General features: G+C 40.6%; 1 protein-coding gene across 1 annotated transcript; it reads right to left on the bottom strand.

The window, feature by feature from the left end:
- Window positions 1-2,816: 2,816 nt before the first annotated feature.
- Window positions 2,817-14,380, bottom strand: glra4b (glycine receptor, alpha 4b). Its single transcript, XM_030783024.1, has 10 exons — window positions 14,364-14,380; window positions 13,894-14,015; window positions 12,260-12,327; window positions 10,256-10,479; window positions 9,656-9,738; window positions 9,338-9,475; window positions 8,955-9,169; window positions 8,529-8,687; window positions 4,699-4,806; window positions 2,817-3,098 (listed from the first exon to the last, which is right to left on the bottom strand). Exons 1-10 carry the CDS (start codon window positions 14,378-14,380, stop codon window positions 2,817-2,819), a joined length of 1,416 nt encoding a protein of 471 aa, XP_030638884.1.
- Window positions 14,381-14,735: the final 355 nt, after the last annotated feature.

Raw genomic sequence — 14,735 nt, 5'->3', positions numbered from 1 at the left:
ACTTGGTCGCAATTATGTTGAGTTGTACCCTGCCTTAGATCACAGAACACGTTTACAATGATTTTTATTTTTTCCCGGTTGGGTCTGAACTCACAGGTCCATAAGCAGTGAGTCCTACACTGATCTTCTGAGTACAGCAACTCCTCTGCAGCCTGCAACACTCTCCTCACATGGAGTGAAATTACTATTATGTGTGTAGTGTGTGTTTTGTTTTTTTTTGTTTTGTTCTGAGTTTGGATTTTTGGTTTGTTTTCTAATACTCTCATTGACTTCGAGCTTTGTGTAGCCTGCCCTGTAATGAAAACTGGGCTATGACCCTGATCATAGAGGTCAGACAAGTAAGTGTGTGTGTGTGGGTTGCTATCGGTCATACATGTGTGTTTGTGTGAGTTTGCTCTCCGTTGGTGGATATGTTAAAGAGCCTTCAGGCGGCTGACTGGTCCCTGAAGCACACCTGCGGGAAGTGTTTGTTGAGCAGTGACTGAACCATTGGCTTTGACAAGTTGTCCCACTTACAGAAGAACGTATGGCAGCCATAGGGCGATGCTGGGGTCGTTCCTCATTTTTAAGAGTGTGTCTGTTAAAAAAAAAAAAAACAGCGTTGACTATGATGGCTACAGACGTGAAGTCAAAACAGTACGCTGGCAATACTGCTAGGTGACACCGTGTCATCATTAAAATAATTTTTTCATCCTTTTAAACTTAAGAAAATCGTGTCTTTATGTGGCGGGTTTGGATCAGCGACTTGACACTCTGTGCTATTTCATGTTAACTGTGCTCATGATAAGCATTAAAGATATTAGGTTGTCATTAGAATTCCCTTTTAAGGCGTAAATGATTTCATCTCTCTGAATTTCAGTCTTGTCTTCCTCTCATGTCAGTCATCAAAAGATTCACAGCTTATAAAATGACTGTACGCAATGACTTTCGTACGATGTTGTCTGTCAACCCAGTTAAGTCTGAAGTGCATAGGTGCACTTTTAAATGTTGGGTTTATCATTATGCGCAAACGAAGGAATACGGCCGTTATTATAGTCCATGTAAGGACTAATGACTCAGTCAGTGTGGTGCTTGTGCCGAGTGAGTCAGTTTCATAGTCACTGAAAAATGTAGTAAAACTGTGCTCGAGATAGGATTGCTCACGCTTGTGAATAAGATATTTGTCTAGTGATTTAACCTACTTTTGTAAATGCGTTCCACTGCCCCGAATGAAACGCAAAGAACATCATCCACTGAGGACTTTCGCGTGAAAAGTGAATCATCGCGCCCTTAATTACTGCCAACTGATGAAAACAGAGCAAACACAAGACAAAGCTCATTTGTGATTCATGTGTTTGTCTCTATTTTTAACTAAGTCCAAGACAAATAAATAATCATTTCTATCTATCTATCTATCTATCTATCTATCTATCTATCTATCTATCTATCTATCTATCTATCTATCTATCTATCTATCTATGTCTGTCCGTCCGTCCATCTAATGACACTGTCTTTAATGACAATTTGTTTTGATCTCAGTGGAACAGCTTTGTTCTACAGTAGTCCTCACTCTCATTCTTATCATTTTACTGACAGCCTAACTGACATACCTCCACAAATAGCTTGCATCAGAACTCGAACAAGTGTGACGCAATCAATGGTGTATCAGTATAACCCATTTTTTTATTCATAACCATTATCTATCTATGACCACATAGACAAATGAGATGTTTAAACTGTGCCTGTAACAAAACGTTAGTAAGGACTGACCAATAGCATGTGTTAGTAAAAACTGACCAATAGAATGTGTTTCATCAACCACTAAGAACACTGTTTCATGCAACTGTCAAGAATCCAAAATCAGTGAAATAATTTGATGACAAATTTCCTTCTGGATATGAGGTGCCATAAAAGTCTATGGTAATGTTGTCTTGTCACCAAAATGTTCTATCAGTTTGTGTATGGAAGACTGGAATATGAGAACAGAAATGTAAAGCAAGACATATCATCACAAAATACTCTCTGTCATAGCTTAAAATAATTCTCACGTAGATGGTCTGGTTTTGATAAACTCTTTGTACAGCTCTTCAGCTCTCTCACACTCTTACATGCAAACACACAGGCACACCCAAAGGAATGAGTTTGATTTGAAGTATCCACAAGTGCAAAGCTGTCACTCCAGTCAGGCTGAGTGCATATCTTTTTCCCCTCCCCACTGAAAATCACATGACTAACTCCCAGTGGCCAGCAGGTTTTCAGGACTGTAAAAACATTCAGTTCCTTACATCAGTGGGTTTAGAGCCTGACCCAAATGAACAGCGGCATAAATGCAAAACCTCCAGGAGAGCAGCAGAGTTTCCCTGTCACTCCAGCTTTGAGAGTCTTAAATTCACACCTGAGCTAGTCAGTTTGGCAAAAACGATAGTGACCTGATTTGCAGAGCTGTTCCATTTTACCTGTTACAGTATATGTGAAATAAAACGGATAAAGAATTACAAAGGAAGTTGTGAAAGCCTAACATAGGATAAAAATGCCAAGACAAGGAGAATACAAAAAAGAAACAGTGATGACCACTAAGGAAACTATAAAATCTAAAAAAAAAAAAAAAGGAAACAAATGAATGTCGAAAGCAATCGTCATGGTAATCTCCCATGAGGAACTCAGAATGCCCTCTTCTCTAGTTAGAATGCGCCTGTGCTCTGAGTTCAAGTCAGTCCAGTGATTGATTCCTTGAGATTGGCAGACAGTCGTCTCCTTCTGTGATTCTGCTCTTGGCTGTGAGGGAGCAGCAGATGCTTGAGTAGCAGCTGCCTGCAATCGGGCAGGCCGTCAGGAGTTCACATAAGGCCATGGATGTCCTCGTTACGCAGTACTTTGTAGGTGAGCCAGTAGAAGACGTTGAAGATGAGGAAGCTGAGAGGGAAGACGGCTCGGGAGATGGTGTCGATGCGCTTGGCGCGGTCTATGAAACGCCGACGGATCTCGAAAAGGGTGTGGCTGGGCGGAAGGCCGGCGAACATGGCAGCAGCCTCTGACAGCGGACCGTCGCCGGTCAAACATGAGTCCAGTCCGAAACCAGTGTAAAAATACTCCTGATTCTGCTGGGCCAGTTCCTCCTCCTGAAAGTGGTGCAAAAAAAACGAATAAATAAACAACAAAATATCCCAATTTTTGTCATAGTCTCTCTAATACCTGAATACTGAATTATTTATAGTTGCTGAAATTATTTATATATATATATATATATATACATACATACATATATATATATAGTCCTCGATATGACATTGCTATAGTCATGTAGTATTAGATGCATTCAACAGCAGCGTTACTCTAGGTCACTGTATCAGTTTACTGCATTATTTATCAAAACTTTAATATATCTTGTTGTACTTTTGTTCAAAGTACTGCTTATGACAATAAAACAAGTTTATTTTTAAACTGCATTATGTCATGTTATCTTGGTGAGGACTCTTACATATCTACACATAACAGATGTTAGGGAAAATCTTTGTTCAAGTTATGCGTTTCTGGGGAAAAAAAAAGAAAGAAAGAATATTGGCTGATATATCATTATCGGATTTTTAAATCATCAGATATCGAAATCGGTATCGGTCTGAAAAATCCTATATTGGTCAGGCTCTAATATGTTTACTGTTTTGTGTGTGGGTGTGTGTGTGTGTTGTTCTCTAAGTCTGACACTCAAACAGAGTGGCTTCAGCAGATCTTGTCTTGCCAATACCATCAGCTTAATGCTGTGTTAATTTCTGCTTTAACCTTGACGTCCCACGGTGAGAGTTAAATTTGGCCTGAAAATAAGAGCAAAGAGTTGTCTGGCATTTTTTTTAATGACATGTTCCATTTAATTGTACCTCTTTCCCCACTGTGTCTAAGTACAGCCATATGGAGTAGACCCAAATACACCTAAGAAAGAGTCTTAGAAGGTTTTTAAAAAAGGAACTGCAAGCTGAAACTGAAGGCAAGCATTTCATGTGTTTGAGAGATTGAATTCATAAATGGTGATAGATCATGATTCTGTGTGACTGTGACTGATTGTTGATTTGATGAAAAGATTGGCCTGAAGGACAAAGCAGCAATGTTTGGAACACATTAAAAACCAAGATGCTGTATGCATAAACACAGAGCAACAATGCAGGGAGGAACTTTAGAATTACTGATGCGGAGAATTCAAGACAAAGATGTCTAGCCCTCAAGCTCCCTGAATTTTAATGCTGGTAGAAAGTGTGTGTGTGTGCATGTGTTTGTGTGTGTGTGTGCATGTGTTTGTGTGTGTGTGTGCATGTGTTTGTGTGTGTGTGTGTGCATGCAAGTGTGTTTGGATCTGTTCGAAGGAGTGGTTCTGTCTGTGTGAATATTCAGTACGTGTTCAGTGTGTATTTGTGTGTGTGTGTGTGTGTGTGTCCGCACGTGCAGTGCGTGCGTGTGTGTGTGTGTGTGTGTGTGTGTGTGTGTATGTGTGTGTGTGTGTGTGTGTGTGTGTGTGTGTGTGTGTGTATGTGTGCATGTGTGTGAGTGCATGTGGACGCATGCAAGTGTGTTTGGATCTGTTTGTGCATGTGTGTGTCTGTGTGTGTGTGTGCGTGGGTATGTCAGTGTTCGGAGGAGCTGTTCTGTTTGCGTGAATGTTCAGTACGTGTTCAGTGTGTATTTGTGTGTATTTGTGTGTGTGCGTGTGTGTGTGTGATGAGTATGTCGTACCCGTGCACAGGCACTGCAGGGCCGCGGGTTGGTTCTGCATGCCGGGTTGTTGCTCGTCAGGTTGTTGCTTTTCGTTTTGCCTTTTGTCGTTCCGCTCTGACCCGCTGCCTGTGCACACTAGGAACACATGTTAAATTACTCGGCATATGTATTTACTGTACGCATTCACTCAACATACATATTACTAAACAATAGAGATGTAACCGTTCAGCCCTGTTCACGGTTCAGTTTGTACATTGGTTTTTGGGCTGTAGTTCAGTTTGTACATTGGTTTTTGGGCTATAGTTCAGTTTGTACATTGGTTTTTGGGCTGTAGTTCAGTTTGTACATTGTTTTTTGGGCTATAGTTCAGTTTGTAGCACAGTTTGGCTTGAAAGAAAACTGAACCCACTCTGAACTGAAGTTCTTCTTTCTTTTTAAGTTAAACATGTAAAAATTTAACACAAAAGAGCAAATTCAATAAAAATGGCAACAAAGCTCTTCAAAAAGGATGAAAACCAATTTCTATTCTTTTTATTTTAAGGTTTTGTTTAGAAAATGAGTATAAGAAAACTGTACTGAGCAACAGTTGCTTTAAGGCTTTTCTCCATGACAATGAGTAACATAGAACCAAACAGGAATATGTTTACTTCAAGGTTCTCCTTCAAGAAAATGACAGCAAAAAAAAACAGACTTAGGCACTAGTTATTTTCAAGTTCTTCTTCTACAAAAAACACAGTATAAGAAAACTAGACTTGAACAACAGTTATTTGAGTGGAAAGAATTTCAGTATCTAAACAATTTCTGGACTAGCGTTCAAGCATTGCATTTCAGCAGGAACAGACACACATGACGACTGCAAAATGATGACGTACTGCTCTGACCTTTTTCAAGTCAATGCACTGCTTCTTCGATATAAGAAAGACAAGAGAAACCTACAAATTAGAGATTTAGAGAAGCCTAGAGATTACATCTATGTGGATTCAAGTATTCCAAAACACCTTACATTTTTTATGAAACGAGCAATGTCACAATTTTTTAAACTGTTAAATTTGGTAATTGGTCGACAGTCATTAAAGCTGTCGTAATCGTCCGCTCGGTTACAGGGTATGCGAGCCGTAATGATAAGCACGGGGCATTTATTTTCTCGCAGTAAGAAATGAAAAGGTGAGGGTGTACCGGCTTCAATTTTGGATTGAAGCTATTCTTAACGATCGAAATCACACAGCGGGGAATGTTCTCCTATACGAATAATATATATCCCCTGTGATTTGGCATCACATTTCTGGGGGGAAAATGAACTTAAACAGCTGAAATGTGGGGAAAAAACCCACCGTTCACAACACACCCAGTGTGAACTTGAGGACTACAGAACCACTTTTTTGGTTTCGGTACAAAACCGTTACACCCCTTCTAAACACGTGAACTAAGCATACGTATTTACTAAACACATCTACAATTACTCCACATATGTATTTACTTAAACAAATTTACTAAAACACATTAGCCAAACACATGCACATTTACTAAATATAAATGTTTTACTAAACACATGTACTAAATACAGCATCATTCACTCAACATACTTATTCATATGTCCATTTACTGAGCACATTTATTAAACAGCACATTCACAATGTTTATTTACTCACCGTTTGTCTCACAGAGCTCAGAGCCTTAACAGCTGAAGGAATACTATGTAATATTCTAACAGGATCTGTGCATCTCTTTACGTTTGGGCCCCTTAAACACTAACATCCCTGGAGTGAAATTATCAAAATAATTTATTCTGATGTGTCACTTCAGTAGAAAGTGTTTATGAATCTCCTGTCGTTTTTGTCATCTACATTTGAAATCCAATTTCAAGAATGCAATAGTCTTGTTTCCGCCTTCTGTGAGAATGACTGAGAATTGCACAAACCACATGTCTGATGACAGGACGAAAACCTTGCGGTGGTTCCTACTTTTTTTTTTTTAAATCCCTTTAAAAAATATTTTATTGGGAATGCAGAGTCAAAACATCCAATCCAAGCACAGTAAATCAATGTAGTTTTGAGTAAATCAGTAAATGTCTAAGGGACTAACAAATATGTGGGTAACTGTTATAACAATGACAAACTTTAAGGAGGTAACTAAGATACTGGGAGACAAGGCCTCCACCATTCTGGATGAAACTAACCATTCTAATGGTTCCAGTCACAAGTTCAAATGCAACAGAATCAATACTCTCTCACTTGTTGCAGTATCTCCTCAACCCTGACCCATACAGAGCTGTACTGTACACCAATGGACAGGCATCCAATGAACATAGAGCTTTTTACTGGTCTCATAACATATCTGCAGATTAAAGCCCATTCAGAAAGAGGGTGATATAACATCCATTGTACGTTTCTAAATGCATCATACATAAAAATTATAGGCACCTGTATGACAGAGCATGTGATGAAGGTAAGCTGGAAAAGAACGTCAAACATAGAGCAGTCTCCTTCAGAGGAAAGTTTTATCAAACACAGAGTTGTCTCCTTCAGAGGAAAGTTTATCAAACATAGAGTTGTCTCCTTCAGAGGAAAGTTTTATCAAACATAGAGCGATCTCCTTCAGAGGAAAGTTTTATCAAACATAGAGTAGTCTCCTTCAGAGAGAAGTTTTATCAAACATAGAGTAGTCTCCTTCAGAGAGAAGTTTTATCAAACATAGAGTAGTCTCCTTCAGAGGAAAGTTTTTTGATTTTGCATTCAAGTGGTGTTTTTTCTGTTTATTTCCTGCTTTTCTGCACTAAACATTCTTGCTTTAGTTCTGTCTTTGTTCTAGGACTTTTTGTGCCTTCTTCCAAGACGGTGAGTAGGTTTTTAAGGTCATTTGCATATGTTTTTTGGCATTCTTCTTAAGTCTTGACATCTCCAGCACCGGTACTTGCATTTGTAAATACATGTGTTTGTTTCTGAGTGTATATGTGTGTGTCTGTGTGTGCCTGTGTGTGCATGTGTGTGTGTGTGTATGTGTGCGTGTGTGTGTGTGTCTCTGTGTGCAGACAATCCTGATGTCTCTCCCTGAGGACACCCTGCTCGTAAGGCGTGTGGGTCTCAGAGGAGGCACATTGTGTTCAGGTCACCGCTCTCTCTGAACACCAGCATACGAGATCAGACAACCGGCTGAACCGTACTCTTCCTGCTGAACTGGTCATGTACACAAACACACATACACACACACACATGCACACACGCACAAATACACTGAAAAATACATGCTCATGGAAGCAGGTGACATAGCCACAGTGAGGGGAACATGGTTCTGCCCTGCAGATAAATCTCCCAATGAGTTACACAAAGCTAAGAAAGTTAGGATGCAACACCACACACAAACACAACTTTCCCAGTACATTGTGAATGAACGGTGCCCAGAAGCTGTCATCTGCATGCATAGATTCTAGAATTCTAAGAGTCTAAAAATTCTAAGAACATAGTTAACTATGAACATCATAATAAAAGAAGACATCGTAAAATTCCTGAGGAAATTTTGTCACCAATTTGTAATTTGCAAAACATCTGAAAAACAAGAAATTCCAAGATTTTGAACTGAGGGCCACAGCTTGAGGTGCTTTGCGAAGTCTAGAATGTTCTGCTTGGCCCTGTTCCAGAGGCTTTCTTTCTTTACACAACATTCTGTTTTCACACCCTTAAAGGGAGATTATGGTGAAGGGAGTGTGGTTCTTCCTGAGGCTCTAAGACTCTCAGTCAGCTGACAGGACGAGTGTTTATTACCATTGGAAAACAGATGCCAGTTGGGAGATAGGGGGAGGACTAAGGCAATAGTAGCCAATGATGAGATGGGATTTCCCAGCTGTCACTCACAGATCTCTTGCGTTGCTCCTCCCTCAGCTTTCTCCTGAGCCTGAAGAACTCTTTGTGTTGCCGGGAGACAAAGTTCACGGCGGCGTATTCCAGCAGGGCGGCGAAGACAAAGAGCAAACACACAGCCATCCAGATATCGATCGCCTTCACATAAGACACCTGCACAGTTCATCACACACATAAACTACACATACATACACTCACATACATCACAGCTTCTCATAAAGTAAACATCATATCTAACACTTTCCAGTCCACATTAACGACATTTTGCAATTCCCTTTGACTCTGTACCTGTGTTACAAACTGCATGTCTTCAGAAAAATGCAACTTTGTTGCAGTCTAGTCAAAACATGCAGTTACAGCCTCCATGCACCACCTCATATAAAAGATGAACAACAACACACAGGTCAGTGTAATGCTGACCTTTGGCAGGGAGGCTCTGGATCCAGAACTCTGGGTTGCCATGGTGAGTACAGTAGTGATGCCAAGGCCCACACGGGCAGGGGCAGCATCCATGTTAATCCAGAAGGAAACCCAGGAAAGGATAACGGTCAGCAGACTGGGAATGTACATCTGGATCAGGTAATAACCCATCTGCCTCTCCAGGTGAAACTTCACCTCAATACATGTGAATTTACCTGCACACAGCACCGCATGCGACTTCACTGAGCACAAAATGGATTTAAGACTAATGATCCATTTCATATTTGAAAATGAACAATGGCATCGTTGCTTAGACAGCAGTCAGGGATGAGTGTGATTTTGTTGTGTGTGTGTGTGTAATAATGTATAATAAAGCAGTATACCTGTATTATAGTGTTTGGTACAGTAGCCCAGGTCTTTCTCTTCCTTCAGCACAAACTGAGGCAGCATAAGATCATCAGCCACCTGCACTGGACCTTCATCTAACCACTGAAATATCAGATCATTCATAGTGTACCCAACTACAGAGAGAGAGAGACAGACAGACAGACAGACAGGAGGATAGCAGCACAAACTTCATCACTAAGCAGTATCGACAGAGAGGAAAAGAAAAGAAAAGAAAAGAAAAGAACAGAACAGAACAGAAAAGAAAAGAAAGGAAAAGAAAAGAAAAGAAAAAAGAAAAGAGAGGAGAAGCTTACAGCTCTCCAGCTGCATAGTACATGTCTGAATATCCATGGGAAAGTTCTTCAGATCCATAGGACAGGACAGAATGAGAGTCAACCTAAGAGAGACAGAGAGATGAAATGAAAGAAATAAGAGAGATAAAATAAAGGGAGGCATGGTAAAAAAAATGAATGAATGAATAAATAAAAAGTGAAGAAACATGGTAAAAATTTAGGAGGACAGAGAGAAGAGGCAGGAATCGGCAAGTTGATGGATACACACTGACAGGCTCTGACGTGTGGATGATGGTGTTTGGTGTTCAAAACAGTTACTATGCATACTGTGTAGATACAGACATACGTATATCTCATAAATTAATATCTATCAAAGAGTACAAGCATTCTATAGCCAGTGGATCAAGACCACACAACTATTAACACATTCAGCCTGTTTGGACACATACCAAAAGTCACGGCAAGCACTTTACGACGTGAACAGATACATGGAGGTGATGCTTCATTGCTTTATCACCACTCAAATAAGTTTAATCAGAAACTGGTGTGAGTTGGACGAGATTCATGGTATCATGAATTTTGGCACAGGGGAAAAGCTGTAGTATGGATCTCCATGCCCACCTGATACTGTAAAGCACGTTCCCGTTCTGGAATATTCTCAGAAGTTTGTTGTCTGTAGTGACCTCGTGGAAATTCGCTCCCTTCTCATTAGCAAAGAACAGGTCCGGTTTCCAAATAGAGTCCAGCATAGAGGGGTCCAAGTCAAGCGAGTCATCGGGATATTCTTTATAGGCCAGTCGTGGATCGTTCCACTGTTGCCTTAGAAACACGTTTAAACGGTAATCCTGTAACGCGAGGCGGGAAAATAAAGCGATAAGGTGAAAAGTTGCTGCGGTGCAGTTAAGACACGACATGGTGAGGCTGACGGTGTCATTTCGGATGCTGAAGAACATCACCTGGAGGTGGAACGTCTGTTTCAATAACACTTCACCATTAGAATATTATTACCCAGAGATTTAGCCAAAATTTAAAAACCATCTAAGTAGAAAAGCTCTCATTAATCATCACATTCAGTCACACGTTGAACTAGGGTTGCCACCAGTCCCTTATAATACGGGATCGTCCTGCATTGGAAAATAAAATGTCAATAAGGGACGCGATTTGTCACGTAATTTCGTACATGTCGTTTCATATATACACTAGGCCTTCAAAGTGCTGAGAATAACATAATATTAGGTAAAATCAAACCAGTTATACAAGCGGATTGGGGAAGTTTAATTTCAGTGGTGAACTATAGACCAACAAGCTCTGGGTGCTGTGTTAGACTGCACGTCAGCGTCATCGTTTCCATTAGGTGTAACTCAGAGGTTGCCTTGGAGCTTACAATTAATAATAGCACCCTCAGTCGCTGTATTTTCCTTTTCCTTATTATTTCAATGACGTATCAAGTCCCCCGGTGAAACGTAAGACGCTGTCGAGATATTGGGTTGCATGATCAGTGGGTCAGCCCTTTCCCTGGCGCCAAATACATCGAGCTTTTCGGTCGTCCATGGAGGGATGTATAACCTTAAACAGTACTGCTACCCATGTCCGAGCAGAGTAGACCACACAGAGTGGAATCGCTCCATTCCTTATACCCCAGACTTCCCCCGAGGCGGACATGGTGTATTGTCTAATTGTATATTGCCACCTGTAGCCCATATTGTAGCTTACGTTATAGCCTATATTACACAGTAACTAGTACAAATAGCTAGGCAATAATCGGTGCAAATATCATCCTGATATTCCATCCACTCTCTTACATTTTGGGCTGAAGGTTGAGATAGTTATTTATTTTATAATTCATAAATCTGATACATTATATAAATATGACAATGCACAACTTAAAACATCTAAATAAATAACCCTATCAGTCTATCCTGTATAAGCCACAAACTTGATACACGTTTAATTATTTTTTTTCCTAATTTAGGGGGAGGGGGGGGGCCCTTTTGTATTTAACAGCCTAATCCATACACATTTTCAATCAAATTAATGACGCCTCCTCTACAGGTAACAGCTGCAAAGTTGACACATGTATATCACACTGCCACGGTGTTAAGCAAAACCTGAGCTAGGACTTGGTGGGGGAGGGGGGTCTTGGCGGGGCGTCCCTTATTTCTCCACATAAAAGGTGGCAACCCTACTTTGAACCATTTGAATAGACATTTAGCTTTCTTTTCGATTACGTCTTTTCTAAGAGATATGATTTACGCTTTCCTTTGCGGCGTCTTCGTATCAGGAAATTAGATGGTAAATGAGTGATATAAAATATATCTAATGAATGAGAAGGTACATTTTAAGAAATCCTTGCTTGAGAATTTCACATTTTATGTTTGTCAGCCATTTCTGCCTTTGCTCTGTTCCGCGTGTCTTCCTTTTCTTTGGCAAGAGGAATTAGGCCGCGGTAGGTTGACCGCAACCTAGAAAGGGAATAGATGTCACATCCCGGTGATATTTTCATTATTTAGAGCAGCGGACCACCTCCATCCTAACCGTTCCGAATAACACATTTCGTCGGTTACAGTAGTTAACTTTGATGTAAAATGACAGATATTACGACTGCGGTCTATTTAACGTTCCTACCATTGTTGTCTCGGTGATGGAGCCGAAGCTGTTGATGAAGATGTTACACGTGACGTTCACCGGAGGCCCTAAAAGACGGCATCATTATTATAGTATCTGCACTAAGTAGAACACAACGAAAAACAAACATATTACACACACACACACACACAGAGCCAAACACGCAAACACTTCAGTACTTAGAAAGCACAAGGGAAAACAACACATTTACAGTAATTACTGTGTCATAGCCAGTTTTAAAGGAGATGAAACTGTTTAGCATTACATATCAGAAACTATTGCTACTGTTAAACATTTAAATGATCCCTGATGACAAGGTTTCCTCCAATCAGTTCATCCAAGCAATGACAGTACTCTGGGATAACAGTTGGGATCAGACAAAGGTTCCTTAATGAATACATAGCCCAAAATGTGGATTTTCCCCCCAAGTATGCTCCAATTAAAGGTCTGACTTCTTTTTATCCGCAGAGAGAATAAATAACTAATGGCATCATATATTCAGAGGGGAATATTATTTATTGATTTTATGTTAGTGACATTACTTATATTTTTAGATGATCTGGAGGGACATTCCCTCACATACACTTGTCAGAGATGTGGAGCAGAGCTGAAAAATGCATAACTCACCAAATGCCCACTGAGAGAGAGAGAGAGAGGGAGGAAGAAAGGGTGGGGGAGCAGAAAGAGAGAAGGAAAGAGAGAGACAGAGGGAGAGAGAGAGCCCGCAGGAAGTGTGTCAAACAGAATCTGCTGAGTGGGTTGGCCAAATGAAAGACTGAGAAAGACAGAGAGAACATGATGAAGAAGAAGAGGGAGAGAGAGAGAAAAAGAGAGGGAGGGAGAGATGGTGCCTTATCGAGGTCTGTAGGTTAAAGCCTATTCAAGCAGACAGCAATGCTTGAAGGAAAAGTTTCTGCGAACACATTTATAAGAAGTTGTTCCGCTGTTTTGACACTTTGTCGTGGTTGATGATACGGTCTTATCTTACATTACCACAGCAGCGCCGCTGTATTAGTGACTGTAGGAGATTTCCTGTCTTGCAGTCTTGTGCGGTTTGCTTTTTGAAAAAGAGAGTGCACATTTCAGTGAAAAGATGATGTTCTGCCTGTGTATCTTCTTCCCACCTGTCTCACTGCATCCCTTATGCTTAAATCCCACACACCCTGCGCTCACGATCATATGAGTGGAGAGAGAGAGAAACAGAAAGGGACAGAGAGAAAGAGAGAGATGGGGGTGGGTGGGTGGTGGTGATGGTGGCGGGGGGGGCGGGGGGGTCTGAAAAGTAAAAATGAAGTACTCTGATTTTCTTTTTCTTTTTTTTTTTTGGAGTTGTCACAGTTGTCATGGCAGGAAATCCCATAAACATGGAGTTGACATTATTAATGAATGAAGTTTAACTAATGAAATGCCTAGTCAGCCCTGTCCTGCGGTACTGTGGTGGGCTGTCCTGCGGTAGTGTGGTGGGATGTCCTGTGGTAGTGTGGTGGGCTATCCTGTGGAACTGTGGTGGGCTGGTGGGCTGTCCTGCGGTAGTGTGGTGGGCTGTCCTGCGGTAGTGTGGTGGGCTGTCCTGCGGTAGTGTGGTGGGCTGTGATGACAGAAGTTTAGAATGTTTCAGAACCACAGGCAGGTACCTTTAAAGTTAGGTCTAATGCGAGCATCATATCCTGATGTTTTACCCATCAGTTTGTCCAGAAAGTCTGACGGAGACATGGGTTTTACCACACGACTACTGGGAGATTTCATCTGCTCCCTACTGTAGACAGAGAGAGAGATGGAACAATAGACAGAGACAGAAAGAGAGAGAGAGAGTTAGCCAAGTAAAGGTATAGGAGAGATGAAAATAAAAATGGAAATTGAGCTTTATCTGTCAAAAATTCACAAGAATATGACACTAAACCAAAACTAAACATAGGTGCGATTCCTGTTCATATTTTTGTTTTTGGACTAGTGTCTGAAGCCTCAAAGATAACGTCCTAATTATCTCTGAGACAGTTGTCTCCATTTATGGAATCATTTTCTCTGATTCTTATGCCTATAAAGAAATAAATCCACTCAAACTCTTGTCTGATCTGTCCATTTTCATTTCACTGAGTTGCACTACCATTCCGAGAGTAACATGTTCAATCTGTTCCCCCATGAGATCACTTTACGAGGTAAAAGCAAATTCATTTCCTGTCCTCAGCCTAAATTGACAGTTGTAGTATAAGTTAATATTTAATGTAGGACATGGATGTTTAAGTAATTGTAAGAATAACTGTCGCATATTTCCCTCTCTCTATCTCTCTCTCTGTATCTCTCTCTCTTCCTCCCTCTCTTTCTCTGTCTCATGAGAGGCCATAAGTTTTGCCTTCTCTGACTCTGTGCCATATAGGAGCATTTTCTGGACCAATTCCTCCTAATTCCATGATTTTTTCCCCCATGTGAAAATCATGCCCAATGAAACTGTTAAAACAGAAATGCCACTATAAGCATA

The sequence above is a fragment of the Chanos chanos genome, chromosome 8 (genome assembly GCF_902362185.1).
Source record: "Chanos chanos chromosome 8, fChaCha1.1, whole genome shotgun sequence".
NCBI lineage: Eukaryota > Metazoa > Chordata > Actinopteri > Gonorynchiformes > Chanidae > Chanos > Chanos chanos.
This window is presented reverse-complemented; position numbering and strand designations above follow the sequence as displayed.

Excerpts from the sequence above, each read along its gene's own strand:
- glra4b (XM_030783024.1), bottom strand. Across the intron at positions 9,739-10,255 it reads AACGTGCTTTACAGTATCAG|GTTGACTCTCATTCTGTCCT; the intron begins GTGGGCATGGAG and ends TGTCTCTCTTAG. Across the intron at positions 9,170-9,337 it reads TACCAAACACTATAATACAG|GTAAATTCACATGTATTGAG; the intron begins GTATACTGCTTT and ends TGCTGTGTGCAG.